This window comes from Trichogramma pretiosum, unplaced genomic scaffold, assembly GCF_000599845.2.
Source record: "Trichogramma pretiosum strain Unisexual culture from Peru unplaced genomic scaffold, Tpre_2.0 scaffold73, whole genome shotgun sequence".
NCBI classification, from domain to species: domain Eukaryota; kingdom Metazoa; phylum Arthropoda; class Insecta; order Hymenoptera; family Trichogrammatidae; genus Trichogramma; species Trichogramma pretiosum.
The window spans coordinates 670,573-689,049 of record NW_019641624.1 but is presented as its reverse complement, the minus strand read 5'-3'; the positions used below and the strand labels follow the sequence as shown (position 1 = coordinate 689,049).

Below are 18,477 nucleotides of genomic sequence, written 5' to 3'. Positions count from 1 at the left end.
TTTTGCGTGGAACAGGGGAAAAAGCGCGTGCGCGCGATAAATCCGGGGTTGTTTACACTCTCAGACCGGGAGATTTACAGCGTCGTCGAGACTAATTTCTGTAAATACATCCTGCGCGAATAGCTACGTAGAAAAAAAATATAAAAAAAATAGAACGAGAGTATAAAAAATTCGAGGTAGAGAGAGAGAGAGAGAGAGAGAGAGAAGTGCAAAAAACGAACACCAGCGTATCTTATATGCACGAAGAAAAGAGAGAGAGAGATAGAGAAAGGGAGCGACGAGAGGATCATCGAACGCTCTCGGGGTATATAATGTAAAAAAAAGGGGGGACGAGAATAGAGACTATATACTTCGGCTTTCTCGTGCGCGCACGCTAAATGAGCCCATAAAAATTCTCATCTTACACACTGTGTGTGCTGCACCATATAGAAACTCTTCTTCGGCGAAAGAGCTTAAGCAGTAGGAGTGTCTGCGGAGCTGCTGCCGAGCTACTGCAAGTGCGCGACGATATATAGATATAACGCAGCTGCTATACATGGAATATCTACCGAGAAAAAATTTATATATATATATATATATATTGGCGGTGCAAGCAAAAGTGCAGCTAAGGCCAATCTCTTGCCTTCGATCCTACACACACCCCCGCTGAGCTCTCTCGCTCTCTCGAGTCACAAGCGCGTAGCTAACGTCATTTCCTCGTGAGCGCGCGGAAGTAAGCGGAGCGAGAAATCGAAGCATGTTGATTTTTTTTTTACGCGCTCCCTACTCTCGGGAGAGGCTGTCTTTTTTTTGCTGCTTCGCTCGCTCTCTCTCTCTTTTTTCGACGTCGTTGCAACTTCGTGCACGTGTATGTGTACGTAGATACACCCGAGGCCAAAGTAGGTATAACTGCACGGCGCACGTCGATCCTCGTGGGGGAGGAAGAGCCACTCATAGGAAGTTTCCGACTGCTTAAACGAAGCAAAAAAAAAAAAAGAAGAAACGCTCGACGTATCGTATACATTTAGAGAGCCGAGTTAAATCGTTTAAATGTTGTACGCATTATGATATCTCGCTGCAGACTCGAGCTCCCGCGCGCTGACCTTGTTCGTGCGGATTACTCGCATGGTTCAACTTACACCGTGGTAAGAATTATTTGTACATTTCGAGTGCTCTTAATGGACGTTTAAACCGAAATATTTAAATGACCTTTGAAAACATAAAATTAAAAGAAGTTAGTTTTAAAAATCAATGATTTTTATATGAAAAATGCAGTACGAAAATACTGAATTAATTAACTAATGAAGTGGTTCGATCACTAAAAAGTAAGTAAATTAACTGCTAATTTTCTCGACCAAAACGTAAATATTGAAGCAAAGGCTCGAAAAATTCTTGCATCAAAACCAACGCATCGCGATTGAAAAACTCCAAAATTCCACGTGTATGTTCTTTCTTTTTTCTTGGCACGCGGCAGTTCATAAGTTACCGCTAGATGGCGTATGGACGAATTCGCGAAAACCAAAAGATACAAGGCAAAGTTTCGGCATTAAGTAACAGCTATTAAAATAATTGTTTCGACTCTCTACAGTGATTTTTCATATGTCTAATCTGTCTGCATCCTTCTACCGAATACAATCTTTGATGGATCGCGAGACGTGTATGTATTTTATTTTTTAATTTTTTGCGACCGATCGTATGACGATCTGCTAAATAATTCTTACTTCATTTACCCATACTTTCACCAATTTTCGAATTGACTATCGAATCGAAGCTCATAATCAAGTTAACCGTTAAACTGGCTGATGCCTGCAGGGTCAGTGTCACAAAAACGCGTCACGAGCGCCTAAGCTCGCTATCGATATCGATCGAGCGATCTTCGTAAGCCGAACCAAGTGGCGTTTAATGTGCATCGAGTACTAATACCTATACCGCGGGTAAGCAATTTTTTCGAAGTAAAATTTCTTTAATCACGCATAAACGAGTAAATCACAGCTATAACCGTCCCCCACGTATTGCATGGCTGCTGCTGTACACTCGCGTACGAGCTAAAAAATTGAAGACGATTTATGGCGGGCGCAGAGCTCGCGATCCTTTCGGACGTACGGCTAACGCGTGTACGCGGATACAAATAAATCATCGATCCGCGAATTCCGTCACACGGCTCGAGCGCGCCGTGTTCTATACGTAGGTACTATAGTAGTCGTTAGTAACGAAGGCTCCGAGCCGACCGAGAGAAAAACTCGTTACGCATGGCAAGAGAAAGAGACACATTAGAACACATCCAACGGCCGTGGGGGGTGTGGTGCTGCCGCTGCTGTATACTGCCATCAACCAGAAAAAGGAAGAGAGAGAGAGAGAGATATTCGTTAGCGAAACGTTTCAATTTGCGGCGCGCGACTTTTGAAGCGTTTCATCTTCCTTCTTCTTTTTTTTTTTTGTTGCCTCTGATCAATCCCTGCCTAGCGCTAGAGCTGAGAGAGCAATAAACTGGCCGTTCGTTCGTTCGTTCGTTCGCTGGCTCTGTCCGTCCGCCCGCTTAGAGGAGCTTGAGAGAGGCGACGTCAAACGGAAGTTATGGCTATTGCCTCCCTCGAAGTAGTAGTCACTGCTCTCTCTCTTTCTCTCTGCGCGCGAAAAACACAAGCGTAAATGTATGATGCATGGATTTTCGCATTTTTGTTCCGCGCACACAAGTCGGAAAGTCACATTCATACATATCGAGCGAGAGATAGATCGATCGTGCGGTAGAAACGAAAATAAAAGAAAAGAAATAAAAAAAAGGAAAAAAGCAAGGTGATCTCCATAATGATATCGGAGATCTCTCTCTCTCTCTCTCTCTCTCTCTCTCTCTCTCTTTTCTTTGTTCCGCGATCGGATACCAGGTATATAGTGGATATAATGTTTTCAGCTCTATACCGTCGGTGCGCAAATGCGCTTCCGTATATTTGCGCGTCGCGCGAGAGTCGATCGCTTTAAAGAGACTCTATAATATAGGTAGTATGCTACTGCTGCTGCTGGGGATGCAGGCATGTATAATTCGTATGAAAGGAAAGCGTACTTTACCTCACTTTGCGAGAGATAGGGGAGAAAAAAGGAAGAGAGAGAGAGAGAGAGAGAGAAACGCGCTTTCGGCGAGGGGAGGAGAAAACGGAGGCATTAGCCCAATTTTCCCATGCGCCAGAGAGCTATGTTACGTAATTCGCGTACGCGATTCTCCCCTCCCCTCCCTCTTCGCCTTTCGTTTACCGTACAGCGCGCGTATACATCCGAAAGTTTCCTTCGTTTTTTTTTCCTGCACTTTTTTTCGCTCCGAAGTATTGGGGTTTTTTTTTTCGTGGCGCAGGGATAACGAGTCGATTTATCTGCAGATAGGTCGCGCGCGCGCGCGCTGATGCTGTCCTTTTGTGAGCTGCTGCAGCTAAGCCCGGGGAAAGAGCTTTTCCTCTCAGCTCGCTCTGTATATAGATACGCGCGCGTATAATGACGACAACGACGAGCAGGAGGAGGTAGCAGGAGAGACAGGAATGAAGTAAAGAGCGACGAAAAAATTGTATGCTCGAGACACGCTAATGGGCTTTTTATATTGATATAACAAAAAAAAGGTAAAGATAGAAAGAAAAGTTTTCAGGAAGGAAAGGAGTTTCCAATCAGCGATGTACCTAGACCGTCCGACTAGGACGATGACTTGATACTTTATACTACACGATCGAGTATAAAAATCGCGAGCTCGTTATTATTATTACCTCGTCTACTCGTCTTCTTCTTTTTTTTTTCTTCTTTGCTCTCTCCCCAGTATATAACGAAATTAGGACCCGAACAAGTCGTTACTCTCTTCCTCCTCCTCCTTCCTTCTTCTTCTTTTTTTTTTTTACTCGCAGACCTTTAATGCCACGGGGTACAAAATATAAGCGATAAAAGCTCGCTCGCTCGCGCAGACGAGGCAATCCGGAAGGAAGCGGGCCGATGTTTACAGAGCCGAGAGAGTTACCCCAAAGGACGAGTAGATCTGCTCGGCCGCAAGCCACACTCTGCTCGCAGTCAGCCTATGTATATAGCTATATATATCTAACACACACGCTATAAATCCCCTCGGGAGATGCTTCCGAGAGGCATCCAACGTATATGTATACCCGCACCGCGCCCACATGTATAACGAGCCACACATACACGTAGTAGAACGAATTTTTCTCCTTCCACTTGTCCGCTCGAATTATCGAACCACCGAATAATATTATACAAAACGAACGCATTGATTACGATTGAAAGTCGAGAATCGTCGTCGTCGTACACGCACGTACCGCGGTTCATTGCTATCGAGAGCTTGCGCACCGCCGAGCTTTTATCGCATATATACTACGAGCGATAAGAGAAATAAGGGAGGATAATTCATTTCACCACTTAGACCTAATAAAACCATTGAGAAAGTTGCGCGATAACCGCACTTTTGTACAGGGCGCACAAAAAAAGGAAAGAAAGAGCGAGAGATGAAGCTGAAGAAGAAGTAGAGGAAAAAGTAGCTTCGAGGAGAGAAATCAAGACTTGGACGATTGGATTAAGCAGTATAGTTGAGAAGACCGATAAAATGCAATTTCGTTCGGTTCGAGGGTGAGAGCAGTAGTGCACGAGTAGCGAGAGAAAAGTTTGCCATTACCTCTCCTAGCTATATAGCAAAGTATATATAGGAACAAAAAAAAAGGGGGCCACGGCAAGAGTACCTCCACATACAGTCTCGAGGTATATATTGAAAATATCGGGCCTATCCTATGCATATATACGTGCCCCGGATCAGCTCGCGCGTATTACTTAACCCCGCGGTGTGCACGAATATAGGAATTTAATGCGACCGACACTTTTGCGGGGATATTGCCAAAAGGGATCGGCCGTGGGAGAGAAACGCCGAGGCAGAGCGAGAAGCTAGATACGCACACTCGCTGCGGCGCGTTACCTATAGCTGGCAAATAGAGAGCTTAGTATAGTGGAGAAGCCTGAGTTTCCCAGGCAGCTCGCTCGACTCTTACGTATCTGTGTATCCTAGATATATATCTCTCTCTCTTTGGACTTCTTATTTGGATTAAGCCACGCGGCCTCGCGTGTATATGCATGTATATGCCAGCTAGCAGTGCTGCAGGCGAACGAGAAACTACTAACAAGTGTGTGGTTTTGGGCTAGAGAGAGCTAGAGAGCTAGAGAGTGAGATCTCCCTACCTGTGTATCGTGTATACGAAGATTTCAAAGTTCGAACGAGAGCCAAGTGTCACGCGGCAGCAGCTCGCGGCGCTGCTACGATCCCCCCCNCCCCCCCCCCCCACGAGATTTGTTTATAAAATGTATACGCGTTACCGTGTATATATGTATGCGTGTAGATGTACGTACGGAGAGCTCGTCACCGTACCACACTGCGCATTGTCTCGAACGAGCGATTTGAAATTCTGACGGAAAAAATGGGTAGTGTACGAGAGAAGTTGAATGACAAAAGAGCGCGCACGAAGGGTGATTGCGAGTGTCGCGCGGAAGTTTCTTCAACGTTTTTTACCACTGGTAAAAATGTACAACATTTATGATGGTCTGTTAACCGAAAAATTACTGAAATTGAAAATGTCAATTAAATCGTTTTATAAAATTTAGACTAGTTTTCAATCACTTTGAATACGATAATGATACCAGTTCGAGATTCTGCCGCTAGATGGCGAATACTTACATCTATAAATATGCAAGTGGCAAAGTCACAATAACCGTATAAATCACGTTGAGATAATTTAACTTTTAACATTATTAAATACTTTTTACCAACATGTACGATGAATTTTTGCCTTCATTTTGTCAAAAAAGTCATTTTTTTCACTTTAAAATGATGCCAAAAACTTAAAAATCATTTTAAACGAAATATCTCGACGTCATTATCTCATAATTTGTATAGTTAAATAGTGGGAAAAATTTGGAAAGAATCGGTCGAGTAGATTTTCATTTACAGTGTCCACTGCAATCGATCTTTTTTTTTTCAGTTGTGCGAGAAAATTTACTGTAGTTGGCTTATTTTTCAATATTTTTAGCTGAACGTTTAACTTAATGTTCTTCAAATAACTATTAATAATGTGTATAATTTGTAGATAAATTAATTTTACTATGTGCTCAAAAAAAATTATTAACCCCCCTTAAAGCCTTGTAATCCTTGTTTTCAATTTTTCACTGTGCAAACTGTGATTAGCGTTACAATCTGTACTATGAAAAAAAAAAAAAAAATTGCCAAACGAAACTTTCTTGGGAAGACAGTTATAGAAGCTGATTGCCGAGGCAGCACGCCGAGTCGACGCGAGAAAATATTATGCAAATTTCGACGAGGTGAGGCGAGAAAGAAGGAGAGAATCCACGAAGCCTTGAAATTTCCACTTTGTTTTCGATTACAATACATTATTACTCGCTCGCTTGTCTTTTTCTTCCGCTTATTCAAGCCCGCCTAACGATCTCCTTCTCTCTCTCTTTCTCGGTCGTGTGTGCCGCGCGTTTTATTTCTACGAATGCGCGCCAGTATAGTTGCAGCGTACATATATATATACCACACAGAGCGCTGGTACAGCAACAACAGCGACAACGAAGAGGAGAAGAAAAAAAAAGGAAGAAAAAGCTCCAACTCTGCGCAGCCTCGTTGCGAGTTCTTTTCCACGTCGAATTAACACGGCGCTCGTCGTCGGGAGGGCCAAAGAGCGAGCGATGCGCAGCGGTACACGCGAAAACCCCCATCTCCCGAAAAAGAAAAAAAATAGAGTAGAAGAAAAAATTATAAACCGTACACACGACAAAGAGAGCGACGTTTCGTATTTTCTACCGAATATACATGTATGTAGAAAAAAAAAGGATTTTTCCTTTTTTTCATACATATATATATATATATATTTATTATTCCTTTCCTTTTGTATCGTAGCGAATTTAAATTGGAAATTCTTTCGACTATTCGCCGCGCTCGCAGGTATTATATATAATAATAAACGAGAGAGGGACTGCCGTTCGAACGCGGGATGAACGAAAAATTCTTCCTTTTTTTTTTGGTTCATCCCAATTCAGCAAGAGTAATTGCTACGTATGTATACCTGTATACACTTTGACGGGTAGCTCGTGTACACGTACGTGACGCAGATATTTATGTGCCTCGCGCGACCATATAATATGTGCGTATGTTTAATTAAAAAAAAAAAAAGCAGAAAAGAAAAAATTTTCACGTACCTAATAGAGTTTTTATACGCCTAACTAATTCGTACGTGAAAATATACAAAGTTCTTAATTATCGCGCGAATTTAATTACGAGGAAAAATGTGTGCCGATGTTTTTTTTCTCGAAAATATATGTATTCGCCTTGTAAATTACATATAATACTAATTGGCGCCGGCGCGGAGTAACGCCAGACGATATCGCGACGCGAATTAGATTCTAACCACGTTTTCTTTTTCGTCTTTTCATTTTCGAGCGTTCTATATATAAAATATCGTAACAAGGTATACCTAGCACTCGCACTTTTTCGCTTCTCTCTTTTCTATACGTATATGCGAGCTTCGCGCGCATCGATTCAATTAAGTTTACTCTCGTCCAAAACTCGTTAGCCGCGCGTTCTAAATCGGAGTCGAAAGTTTGAGCCGCGGGAGGAAAAAAAATGTAATAATGAATCAACCAACCTTGTTCGGATATCCGTTGTATCTGAGCAGCTTGCGGCAGCACTTGCCGCGATTCTCGTAGTAGAACATCTGCACCATGTCGGCGCGCTCCGTGGCTGCGCTTATGCTGAACGGCCGGCCGACTCCGCTGCCGCCGCGTCTCTTGTTATTGTTAATACCGGCCCGAGCGGCAGCGGAGGAACTGCCGCCGTTGTTGACCACCGCCGCCGCCGCCGGCTGATGATTATAATACTCCGGTTGATGCTGCTGCTGCGGTTGGGTCGACGACGAGGACGTCGTGTTGCGACGAGCCAGCGACGGCACGCACGGACACCAGCAGCCTGATACCATTTTACGATAGATCAGCATAGGCAGCGGCGCGCCACACGTATAGGGATGATACGATTCCGAAAAAAACGCGCACGACACACGATCCGGGGCAGATGCACACAATTTTTCTTTTTTTTTTCTTTACGCACTCAATCGTCACTCGGTCATTTTTTTTTCTCTCTCTCTCTCTTCTCTTGACTCAGTTTTCCCTTATCTTTCCGGGGTTCGTTTGTTTGTTTTTTTTCTCTCTTTATTCGAGATTCACACGAAGGCCGGATGATGACGGCAACGACGATCGTCCTGCTGCTGCTGAAGGCGACGACGATCGTGATGGCGACGATAACCGACGACGACGACCAAGCTCGTAAGGAGGCGTATCGACTGCCTCGAGTGCCGAGGGCTCCGTTGATCGTTCGGCATTTTTTTTTCTCCTCTCAAAATTGCTTCTCGGATCCGCTTGCCAGCTTGAAGCGGTTTATTTGTACGACCTGTCGACAAAAACATTACGAGCTAATTACGAAAACGGGTTAGATATTGTTAAAAAATGAAGGAAAAATCGTTAACGTAGATACGTATGTAGCGATAACGGGTAACCCTATAGCGCTGTATAAATTTTCCCTGAGTGAATTTTAAACTCTTATATAATACTCGTCGCAGTGTATAGACGAGATGACTCGAGACGAGGCGCAAAGAAGAGAAAGAGAGAGAGAGAGAGCGACTGTAAGATAAGAAGATAAGGTAAGTGCCGAGCTCGGCTTACCCTCTTTCTCTCTCTCTCTCTCTCCCTCTCTTTTTTGCATATACACCTTGACGAGAGTGAGAAAAAACAAACTCCGGCACGACGACCGCGTGCCGAGGGGTGAGTAAAAAATCCCGGGGATAAAAGAAATTATCGGAGCTTGCAGAAGAGAGAGAGAGAGAAAAGAATGACAGTGACGGAGAGAAAGAGGGAGAGAGAGAATTGCGTCGGGGCAGGGGGAGGAGAGCTGTTACAGGGATCAGGGAAAAAAATCGAGAAAAAAAAGCGGGGAAGGAGGAAATTTCAGAAATCGCTCGCAGCTCTATACGTAGTAGTTATATATATTATAGGTAGTAGAGCTTTTCCATCGGCCTGGAATTAATTGTTATACGACGCGGTGGTGGCGGCAGCCCCCGTGGCTCAATTAAATCAAGACTTTAACTATCTTTTCGATCGAGTACGAGAGAGAAAGAGGAGAATTCGCACCCATAGTGAGATAGCCGACCGCGAGTCCGTCCGTCTATGTACATTTCTAGGTCGTCGTCGCCAAAGCGTCGGCGGCGGCGGCCGACGAGATAATATATTATATATACAGTAGAGAAGCTCGACTCGCGGAGCAAGTGCATTAAAGCACATTTTCAAGCCCATCGAATAACAATGCTAATTTTTCCTTTCCGGTCGCTTTAATCGTTTTTAATTAAAATTTAAATTGACTTTCATTGAAAAATTTTCTTCCGCGAAGCGGCAGCAGCGATCGCTGCTGCTGCTGCTGCATTATATACCATTGGGCGCTGCAGCCGAGAGCTGTGCCTTTGAAATATTGATACATTAACATCGTGTTCGCATAATATACACTTTGTGCATTATAGTGCGCTAGTGTGTATACAGCAGTAGCAGCAGTAGAGGGCAATGAGAGATCGGAGAAAGGAGCCGGCGAGAACGAAAATCGCTGCATTATTGAGAGCAAATTGGAATATTTTATGCGTCAAGCGTTCAATTATGTATTATTGGCAATGGGCTAGCTGCAACTGTATACGACGGCCACCCGTGTGTACTTTAAACTCTCGTTTCGCGAGAGAGCAAACGTACGTACGTGTGTATATGTATTACGGCCTTCCATAAAATATTTAACGCTTCCCGCTCTTTCTCTCTTCTTCTATATACACCTTTTTTTTAACCCCTCGCGTTTCGCACTCATCGCTCGTATAATATAAATGTTACGCGCGCGGCGTCGACGTGCGGATTCTAACGTTTTATATATGGCAGTTGCTACACAGCTGGGCAATCTGCTTTTTTTTCCTCCTGCTCTTGTTTCTTACGCTTCTTGATTAGTCGAGAACGTAGATATAATGAGAGAGAGACAAAAAGAGGCGTAAGTAGGTAAAAAGACGGCGAGAGCGAGATTTCGTCAAACGGTATCTCTTTTTTTTTCCTTTTTTGCAATCACATTCGAGCAGCTCGTTAAAAAAGAGAGAGAGATAGAGCGAGAGCGAGAAGTAGAAGAAGAAAAGCAGTGTAGAAGAAAAGATGCCGGGCGAAAGTGGATCCAATTTAACGCTCAGGCCTTTCCACTCGTTCGCTCACATGAAGTAAGAGCAAAAAGACGAAAAAAAAACAGAAACGAGAAGGGCCGTATAAGCGGAACAAGTCATTCCTACCGAATTTCCTTCTTTAACTTTTGTGCGCGCGCGAGCCCACCTTCACCCAATTGTGCTTTGTTTTATTTCATTTAATTTCACCCTTTTTACCCTTTTTTTTTCCTTTCTCGCCGCTGTTGTTGCTGTCTATATTGGCCCTAGAGTGGCACCGCGGCCCCGAAAGAAGAAAACGAGAGAAAGAGAGACGATGTATAATAGACACGACGCGGCGCCGAGTCGAGTATTAAAGAAGAAAATTAAGCCGTTTATGCCCAAATGAAAGGGAGAGACGCAACACAACAACGACGACGACGACGACGACGAAAAAAAAAACACACGCAGTTTACCGGTCTTTTTTTTTTCTCTTTTTCCGTTTTGTTCTCCTCAACTTTTGTGAGAGCCTGCACTCCTTTCTCTCTCTTTTTTTATTTATTTATTTATTTTTCACTCTGTATACTCCCTACACTAGCCGGCCTCGGTGAAAACAGATTGCAGCAAATCTTTTAGCCCCCTACTCTCTCTCTATTTTGTGTATTAAGCGCGCTGCGCTGCGCGTTTGTACAAGAAAAAGCGGTATACACACTACTACTACTACTGGGCGAGGTCTATATTATTCAAGCTCAAAGAAAGGAGCTCTGTACTGTACGATTTTTTAAATAGAGAGAAACGGCTCGAAAGTTTTTCCCTCCTGGCACGCATTCGCGCGCACTACCGCTACTGCTGCAGTTTATACTACTACTGCTACTACCTATTTTTTTTCTCTCTCTCTCTCTCTCTAAGCGAGCAGCAGCGCAGCTCCTTCGCAGCTCCGCATTCAACGAAAATTTCTGTTTCTATATATATCTTTCGCTCGCACGCGTACTCGCGCTGCACTCACGCACTACACACTTCAATCAAACGAACAAACAAACAAACGGAAAAAATAAAGACACGGGGTAGGGGTAGGAGGGTGAGAGGGAAAAAATTCACGCGCGCAGACAGGCCGCCTTTCTCTGCTGCTTCGGCACGTACCGGGTATTAAAAGCGCGTTGACGGCGCCAACGGCAGCAGTATACCAGGCACCAGCTGCAGGGAACGTATATACGACCGTATGTGTATGTGTATGTGTGCCAGTAGGGGGTGGTGCTGCAAAAGCTGCAGTCTTTTCGAATGAGCGCAAAAGCGCGAAAACACGGAGGGGCCGGGCGCCAAACCTGTCAAGCTCAGAAACGCGAAACGCGCGCGCGTGTGTATGTACGTGCCAATCGTTATACGCGCAGGTAGGTATACGTCCGTATAGGAGCTTAAAGCTCGACTCGTTTTGTGTTTGGCGCTTTTGTTTGATTTTAAGCCACTGCGCGGCGCACAGAAAACTACTATATCCTATATAGAGCTTCGTAGCGCGGCACGATTGTTCGGCGCGCGAATTGAATAAAGTTTTAGAAAGCGATTCCGATTCTTTCGCGCGCCGCGCTAAAACTTTTTTTTCTCTCCCTTTTATTTTCTCGCGCTATGCTTTTTCTTCGTTTATATGCGGGCTTCGCGTCCAAGGGGGTCAAGGGTGCACGTATATATATAAGTATATATAATCATAAAAGAAGCGTGAATCCCTCCCTACATCCATTGTCTTACGTATATAAAAGGATAAACTTAATTGCCGCCGACTCGTATAATAGAACTGCGAGCATTAATCGAATCCCCGCGAGGAAGAATGTATATAATACACGGAGAGGAAGAGGGAGAGAGCTCCGATCGGGAGCGCACGAGGCAAACTAAATTACTTTCGGGGATGAGCTTTAAGGAATTTTGCGCGAGGGATGCAGGTGATCGTACGTATATATTATACAGTATATAGCGTGTATATATATTGGATTAGGATTTAATTTCATTACGAGCGATCGAACTTTCCTCGGTTCGCTGCCGTACGCCGAGCCGAGCTCAGCCTGCGATGTATACTACGTTTATCGTTAATATATGTACGAGGAAGGAAATAAAGAAGAAAAAAAAAGGTACGCGTACGAAGAATCTCGAAATTATACAGACGCGCGACGATCGCGAGCGAATCGTTCGAACGCGTGATACGTATAACAGTAGGTACAATAGCGCGAACTACGCAGGGCGACGACGACGACGATTCAAGTGTACCCTCGGCGACACGTGCGCGTATTGCAGCATATTACAAATGTGTGCGTGTAACGCGAAACGGCTTCCATGCGCTACAGCAGCACAGAGCTCGCAAGTACGGAAGGGAAAATTTACGACGCGTTAGAGAAGAGACGCTTACATATAAATGTGCGCTATACGTACAGAGACGACGACACCTGTGCACTGCACTGCGCGCGTGTATAATGTCGTGTACGAGAGATCGTATGACGTGTGCAAGCTCGAGAGAGCTGTAGCTGTAGCTCTAGCTGCCTCTTACAGTGCTGCAGCAGCAGCAGCAAAGTTTCGGAGGCCTGCAGAGAGATGACGACGAGCAAGTTCGTCGGTCTGTGGCGTGCATTTATACACGCGCGCATACACACGAAACGTGGAGTTATTACATCGATAAGCTCGGAGTCTTTTTTTTGGTGTATATACTTTTTTTTACTCTTGCCTCGGCGCGCTGTGCTGCTCTACATTCGAGAAACGCGTAGATGTATATAATGCGATATGTACAAGTCGGTACGAAGTGTACGCGAAGCTCTACGGCCGACGAAGTTTTATACAATTTTGCCAAGATTTTGCGCCGACGGGTATATATGCGCGGGAGCGAGGCTGAAAAACAAGCCCCGGCAGGCAGGCAGGCCCCACCGTATTACGTATGTAATATCGCGCTCGAAACTTTCGAAAAAAAAAAAAAAAATAGAAAACTGATTTTATACCGCAAGAAGGGTCGTTGGATCGAGCTTTATATAATATAAGGTCGCTTTTTTTCTAAAGCTCCTACGAGTAGAAGGGCGCTGACACCTGGCCAACAGCACAAGGGCAAAGTAAAAGTAAGGAAAGAAAACAATGTACAAAAGAGAGAGAGCTCGAGTTTTAGCCCAAGCGCGTCAAATCCAGCAGCGAGTCAACGTTTCTTCGCGCGCTTTCACTTACACTCGGCACGGACATATACAAACGTACTCACGCAGGAGAAGCTCGAGAGCTTTCGCGAGTCGAGTTGCCACTGCTGCCGCTGCAGCTGCTGAGGACAGCATATACAACACTGGGGTGGAGGCTCGAGCGTACACATTTACACGCATACGTATATATATAGGAAGCTGGCAAAGGCCTGGAGTATCACTTTATTAGCCCCCGAAGTAACGCGGAGAACTTTATTAGAGCGCAGAGCCGTGCTGTCTACGCGTGCTCCAGAAACCCTGATCTAAATTCCACGAGTCGCGACCGAAGCTTTTCTACGACGGCGTTATAAAGTTCCCTCCTTTCTCTCTCTCTCTCTCTCTCTCCCGAAATTTTTTATCGAGCTCTTTTTGCGGAATCGTCGGATGTATTATACGGACGCGCGTATACCGCACGGAATACGAATCGAATGCACCTGCTACCTACTACCACTGAACTCGATGATCCGTGAGCTTGCACACGACACGTGTGTGAGCTGGCTGCGGCGTTTATAAAGAAAGAAAGAAAGAAGAGAATACGACCGAGACTTTTTCGATGCTCGTACTTGTGCTAGCTATATTATATATATACGCTATATATTCGTGAGCGCGCAGCGGCGCCAAGGGAGTAAAAGGAGATTACGTAATTTCAGCTCTCTCGGGCGGCTCGACTGCAAAAGGAAGGGTGAGCCGCTGCTGCGCTAACTACTTTCGACATTACGTCCATATATAAATGCGCGCGCGCGGGCGAAGCAAATATCGCGCGGCGCGCCCAGAGGCAAGGCAAGATGTTGGCATCTACATATCTATACAATACGATGTATATTACGCACGAGTGCTGCGCACAGTGCAGCCACGGCGGCGTGCACACTCGTGTTTCTTGAAATTTAATTTAATTTACGCGCGGGATTACTCGCGCAGTGTGTGTGCACTGCACTGCACTGCGAGGCAGTATGCAATTTCGAACCTGTAGAGCGAAAGAAAATACGTAGAGCACACGCCCGTAATTTCCCTTACCATTAACATGTTGAATACCTTGTAATTTCTCTCTATCTCTGTTTCGACTTTTTATTCTCCGACTAGCGTGTGTAGAGAGGTAAGGAAAACGAGCGAGCGATTATTCAAAAAACGCACGCGAAATCTCCAATTACGCTCTCTCTCTCTTATTTTATTTTATACATTTCTCCCTCCTCTCTTTTTTGTCTCAAACTCTCTTGATAGTCGGAGCAGGGAGACGCGGAGAGTAGAGAAAAAAAACGCACGAGGCAAGAAGGCGGAGAAAGAGAGAGAGAGAGAGAGAGAGCGAACGAAAGATATCGCACGTTTTTGGGGATACCGAGGGGGAGAGAAAAACGACCTGTCACAAGCTACAAACCGACTATAGCTCGAGAGAGAGACAGAGAACGAGCTAGAGCTGCAGCTGTATAACACCGCTATACGCACACAGCTGCTTCCAAAGCTCTGAAGAGCCGGTCCTCTCCTCTGTATGCTTCGCTCGCCTCGCGAGTGCCAAAAAAACAGCGAGTTATAAATTCTTTCCTCTTTCTCTCTCTCTCGCTCTCTTTTTTTTTTTTGCTCGTCGTCGTCTTCGGCGAGTGCCGAGAAAAAAAAAATGTGACGAGACGACAAAAAACGAAAAAAAAGAGAGTGTAAGGAGCAAATTTTTTTTATTATCCAGCTCCTTTTTATTATGCCTCTACGCGTGTTTGAAAGCTCTCTGTATATACAGAAGCCAGATGATGCATACGAGAGCATACGAGAGAAACGCACATGCACATGTTCATGAAGCATAAGAGAGAGAGAGAGACAGAGAGAAGCGCAGATAGTCAAGCGAGAGACGGACGGATAATTGAGTACGGTGTTTAGCGAGAATTAACAACCATATATATGTGTACGTATGTATGCACGAAGTCGAGAGAGCGGCACTGACAAATGTGCGCGCGTCCGTAAATGTGTATCTATTTGTTTGTGTCGTGTATGGTATTATATGTACATATGAAAAGCGTCGAATCCGACTGCGAAGTGTACAATCGCGCGCGCGTGCTTTTCGGGGATACATAATGCATTATCGCGTGCATATACGAACGTAAAAGCCGTATCGTATTTCAAATTCGATCGTTCGATTTTTTGTATCCGTCGATTAATCTAGGATATAAGCCGTCGACACGATGTCGATTGCGATTGCGTACAAACGAGATATATAATAAAGCTCCCCTTTCTATCACGCGCTTTCGTGTAATTACTCGTTCGTGAAATTGTTGTATGTATTTTGCACACCTTTTGTTTTGACGAAATCGTCTTTCTCGTAGCTCGACGACGACGACGGAGACGACGACAAGCCAAGATAAGCGACTGCACTAATGACACACGCGTCGCTCGTGTAATTGTTCCTCTTCTCTCCGTGCGTCTCTTTCGATGCCTCGCGTTCTCGTATCACTCTCGTAACGTTACGACTTTCACTAGCGCGATCATCACTCAAACTCGAGGCGTCTCGTGTACAATATACACTCGCAAGCTCGATCCCCGAAAAAAAAAATGAAATAACGTAAACAAAAGGAAACGCGAATGTATCGATGTAAATTCGTGCACACTGCAGCCGGTACTCTGTAGAAAGTAGAGAAAACACAACGAGCCCGTCGAGTTTATAATATTATCGTATACTTATAATACACACACACACAATCGAGCAACGAACTTGCCAACGAGGGGGCGAGAAGAAGAAGAAGCGAGCTTGGCGAGGGCGCGGACTGCACTGAAAGCAGAGCCTCGACGCTCTGCCTACACAGCAGCAGCAGCAAGCTCGACGTCGACGTCGCCAACGTAGAATAGAGTAGAGTAGAGAGAGAAAGAGAGAGACGGAGAGAGCAGCGAATTCGCACGCGGTCGAGTCGCCGCGTCTGTGTATTCCCCTATTCGTACGCTTCGCTGTGTATATACACACATTTATACGGCTGCCGTATATATATATAGCTACGTAATAGTGGTAGTAGTAGTAGTGGCAGTTCGCGCAAGCGCACGCCGGCGTCTCTTTGTGCGCCAAGTCTCTCTCTCTCCGATCTGCGCGCTCGTATATATATACACGCACACGGTATTATGGTATATATATGGCGCGTATACGGGGAAGGCGAAGGGGGGGGGGTTGGAGTCGCACACCCTCGCCCTCTCTCTCTCTCTCTCTTTCTCTCAATAGCCACCCTTTCTCGCGCACGCATACATGTACATATATATCGTCGTATATATATGTAGAAGCTCTGCGCGCGTTTTGTTACTGCTTTTGTTCGAGCGGCTGCCGGTATATAAGCGTATACAGGAATTTTCGGCGACGATCGAGCCTCTCTCTCTCTCGAAGGCCCCGTCGTGATATGTTTATGCGCCTTGATTACGAAACGCCACCCTCGACGCGACACCCTCGACTCTCTCTCTCTCTCTCTCTCTCTCACTTCGACGACTTTGGACGTATTACATAATGTGTATGGGCACGTGGGGGGTGAAGAATCGGTAGCTATAATAAAGCTTATGGCAGTAGTAGTAGTAGTAGTCGACGTAGCAGCGGTGGTGCACCGTTTATAGGCGGTTGTACAAGAGAATAGAAAAAAAAAGTTGGTACGCGATAAATCGTGTTTATGCCTAAGCCGGGGGAGTGACTTATACACACTGTACATGATTCGTTGCCAGTATAGTTACCAGAACGCAAGAGTCAAAGCTCGGCTCGTATTATAACTCTGCGCGAGAGAGAGAGAGAGAGAGAGTCCGACTAATCTCACCAATTACTACTTGCCAAGTGCGGGATCTCTCGTGTGTATACGCGAGGCGAGAGAGGCAGATGTGAACGTGCCGAGCAGTATAGTAGGCAAGCGAGCGACAATACAACGTAACGAGACTCGATTCGACGCGGCGTCGAAAATTTTATTCATTAAGTATATACGGCGATAGCTTGATTACTCGCCAATATCGCGCGGTTGTTATTTTTTGTAGCTTATTATACTCTTCCTATTATTATTTTTCCCTTCTGTTTATTTTACATTCGCTCGAGTGGCTCGTCATTTTTCTTTCTCTCCCTCCTACTGCGATATCTTCTCGATATTCCTCAACGTCTCTCACGGCGAAAGCGAGTCTCCTCGCCGCGCCCACTTGGGTCTGTTTATCGATGCATTAGTTATTCCGCGTTAAGTTTCCTCGTCTCCCGATCCGATTCCCCGAGATTCTTCTCGCTGTAGTCGCGCTCTTACGGCACTACTCTTACACTGCGTCTCTGCCGAGAGAAATCAAGATGGGAACAAAAAGCTCGTCACGTACTTCAAGCGCTTGGCAAAAGGAAAAGAAGAAGAAGTAGTAGGAAGAGCAGGAAGAGGGACAAATCGAATAAACGTCCATCACACGCGTATCTTCGACTTCTTTCCTTTTTTTTTTTCCTTACATACATATAAAGCCTACGCGTATATATACCTCGAGGCGTAGCGTGCGAGGGAATCAAGACATCTCCGTGCTCCCGAAGCTGTGCTCTATATGAATCTTACGTTCACGTCTGTCTCGTTTTCGCGAGCCTATGTGTGTGTATGTGTGTAGTGAAAAGCCAAGCGCTTGTCCGGGGAGCACGTGAATTTTAAAAAGTCGACGCTCCTGTCGCTCTTATACACGTACATATACGTACGCGTTTCCGCGTCAGTTTTGATCAAGGCCGCGTGTCTAGGAAAAGAAGACACGAGTATACAGACGTTCAATGTTATAGTATACGTACATGTAGCGAAGAAGAATTGCCAAGTCGAGGCGAAATAACGTGTCGCGCGCGCGTCTTCCCTCGCTTCTTTTACTTTTCACAATCTTTTTTTCTTTTTTTTTTATTCTTACATGCCAGAAGAGGGCTGTATGTACACCTGCTTTGTCGAGAGACGAAGAAGGCCCCGTGCGCACCGATCAGCTATACTAGTTTCGCCTCGTCACGGTGTGCACAGGCAGCGCGACGCGCATTATACCATAGAATTCAAAGGAACCCTCCCTGCGAAGCTCTTCCTTGACAGGACGCGCGTCTATATAGGTATCCGTGCGTTATATTCCAAAGCCATAATTGCCCCCCCCCCCCCCCCCCC

The 18,477-nt window shown here is 45.2% G+C and overlaps 1 protein-coding gene across 1 annotated transcript in view; it reads right to left on the bottom strand.

The window, feature by feature from the left end:
- Window positions 1-16,121, bottom strand: part of LOC106659210 — a 59,375-nt gene extending 43,254 nt beyond the window's left edge. Inside the window, exons 1-3 of the mRNA XM_023459022.1 lie at window positions 15,668-16,121; window positions 7,876-8,440; window positions 7,644-7,824 (exon numbers count right to left, since the gene is read on the bottom strand). Coding sequence (XP_023314790.1) covers window positions 7,644-7,824; window positions 7,876-7,991 — 297 coding nt within the window. The 5' untranslated portion in view covers window positions 7,992-8,440; window positions 15,668-16,121. The remainder of the gene's footprint in view (window positions 1-7,643; window positions 7,825-7,875; window positions 8,441-15,667) is intronic.
- Window positions 16,122-18,477: the final 2,356 nt, after the last annotated feature.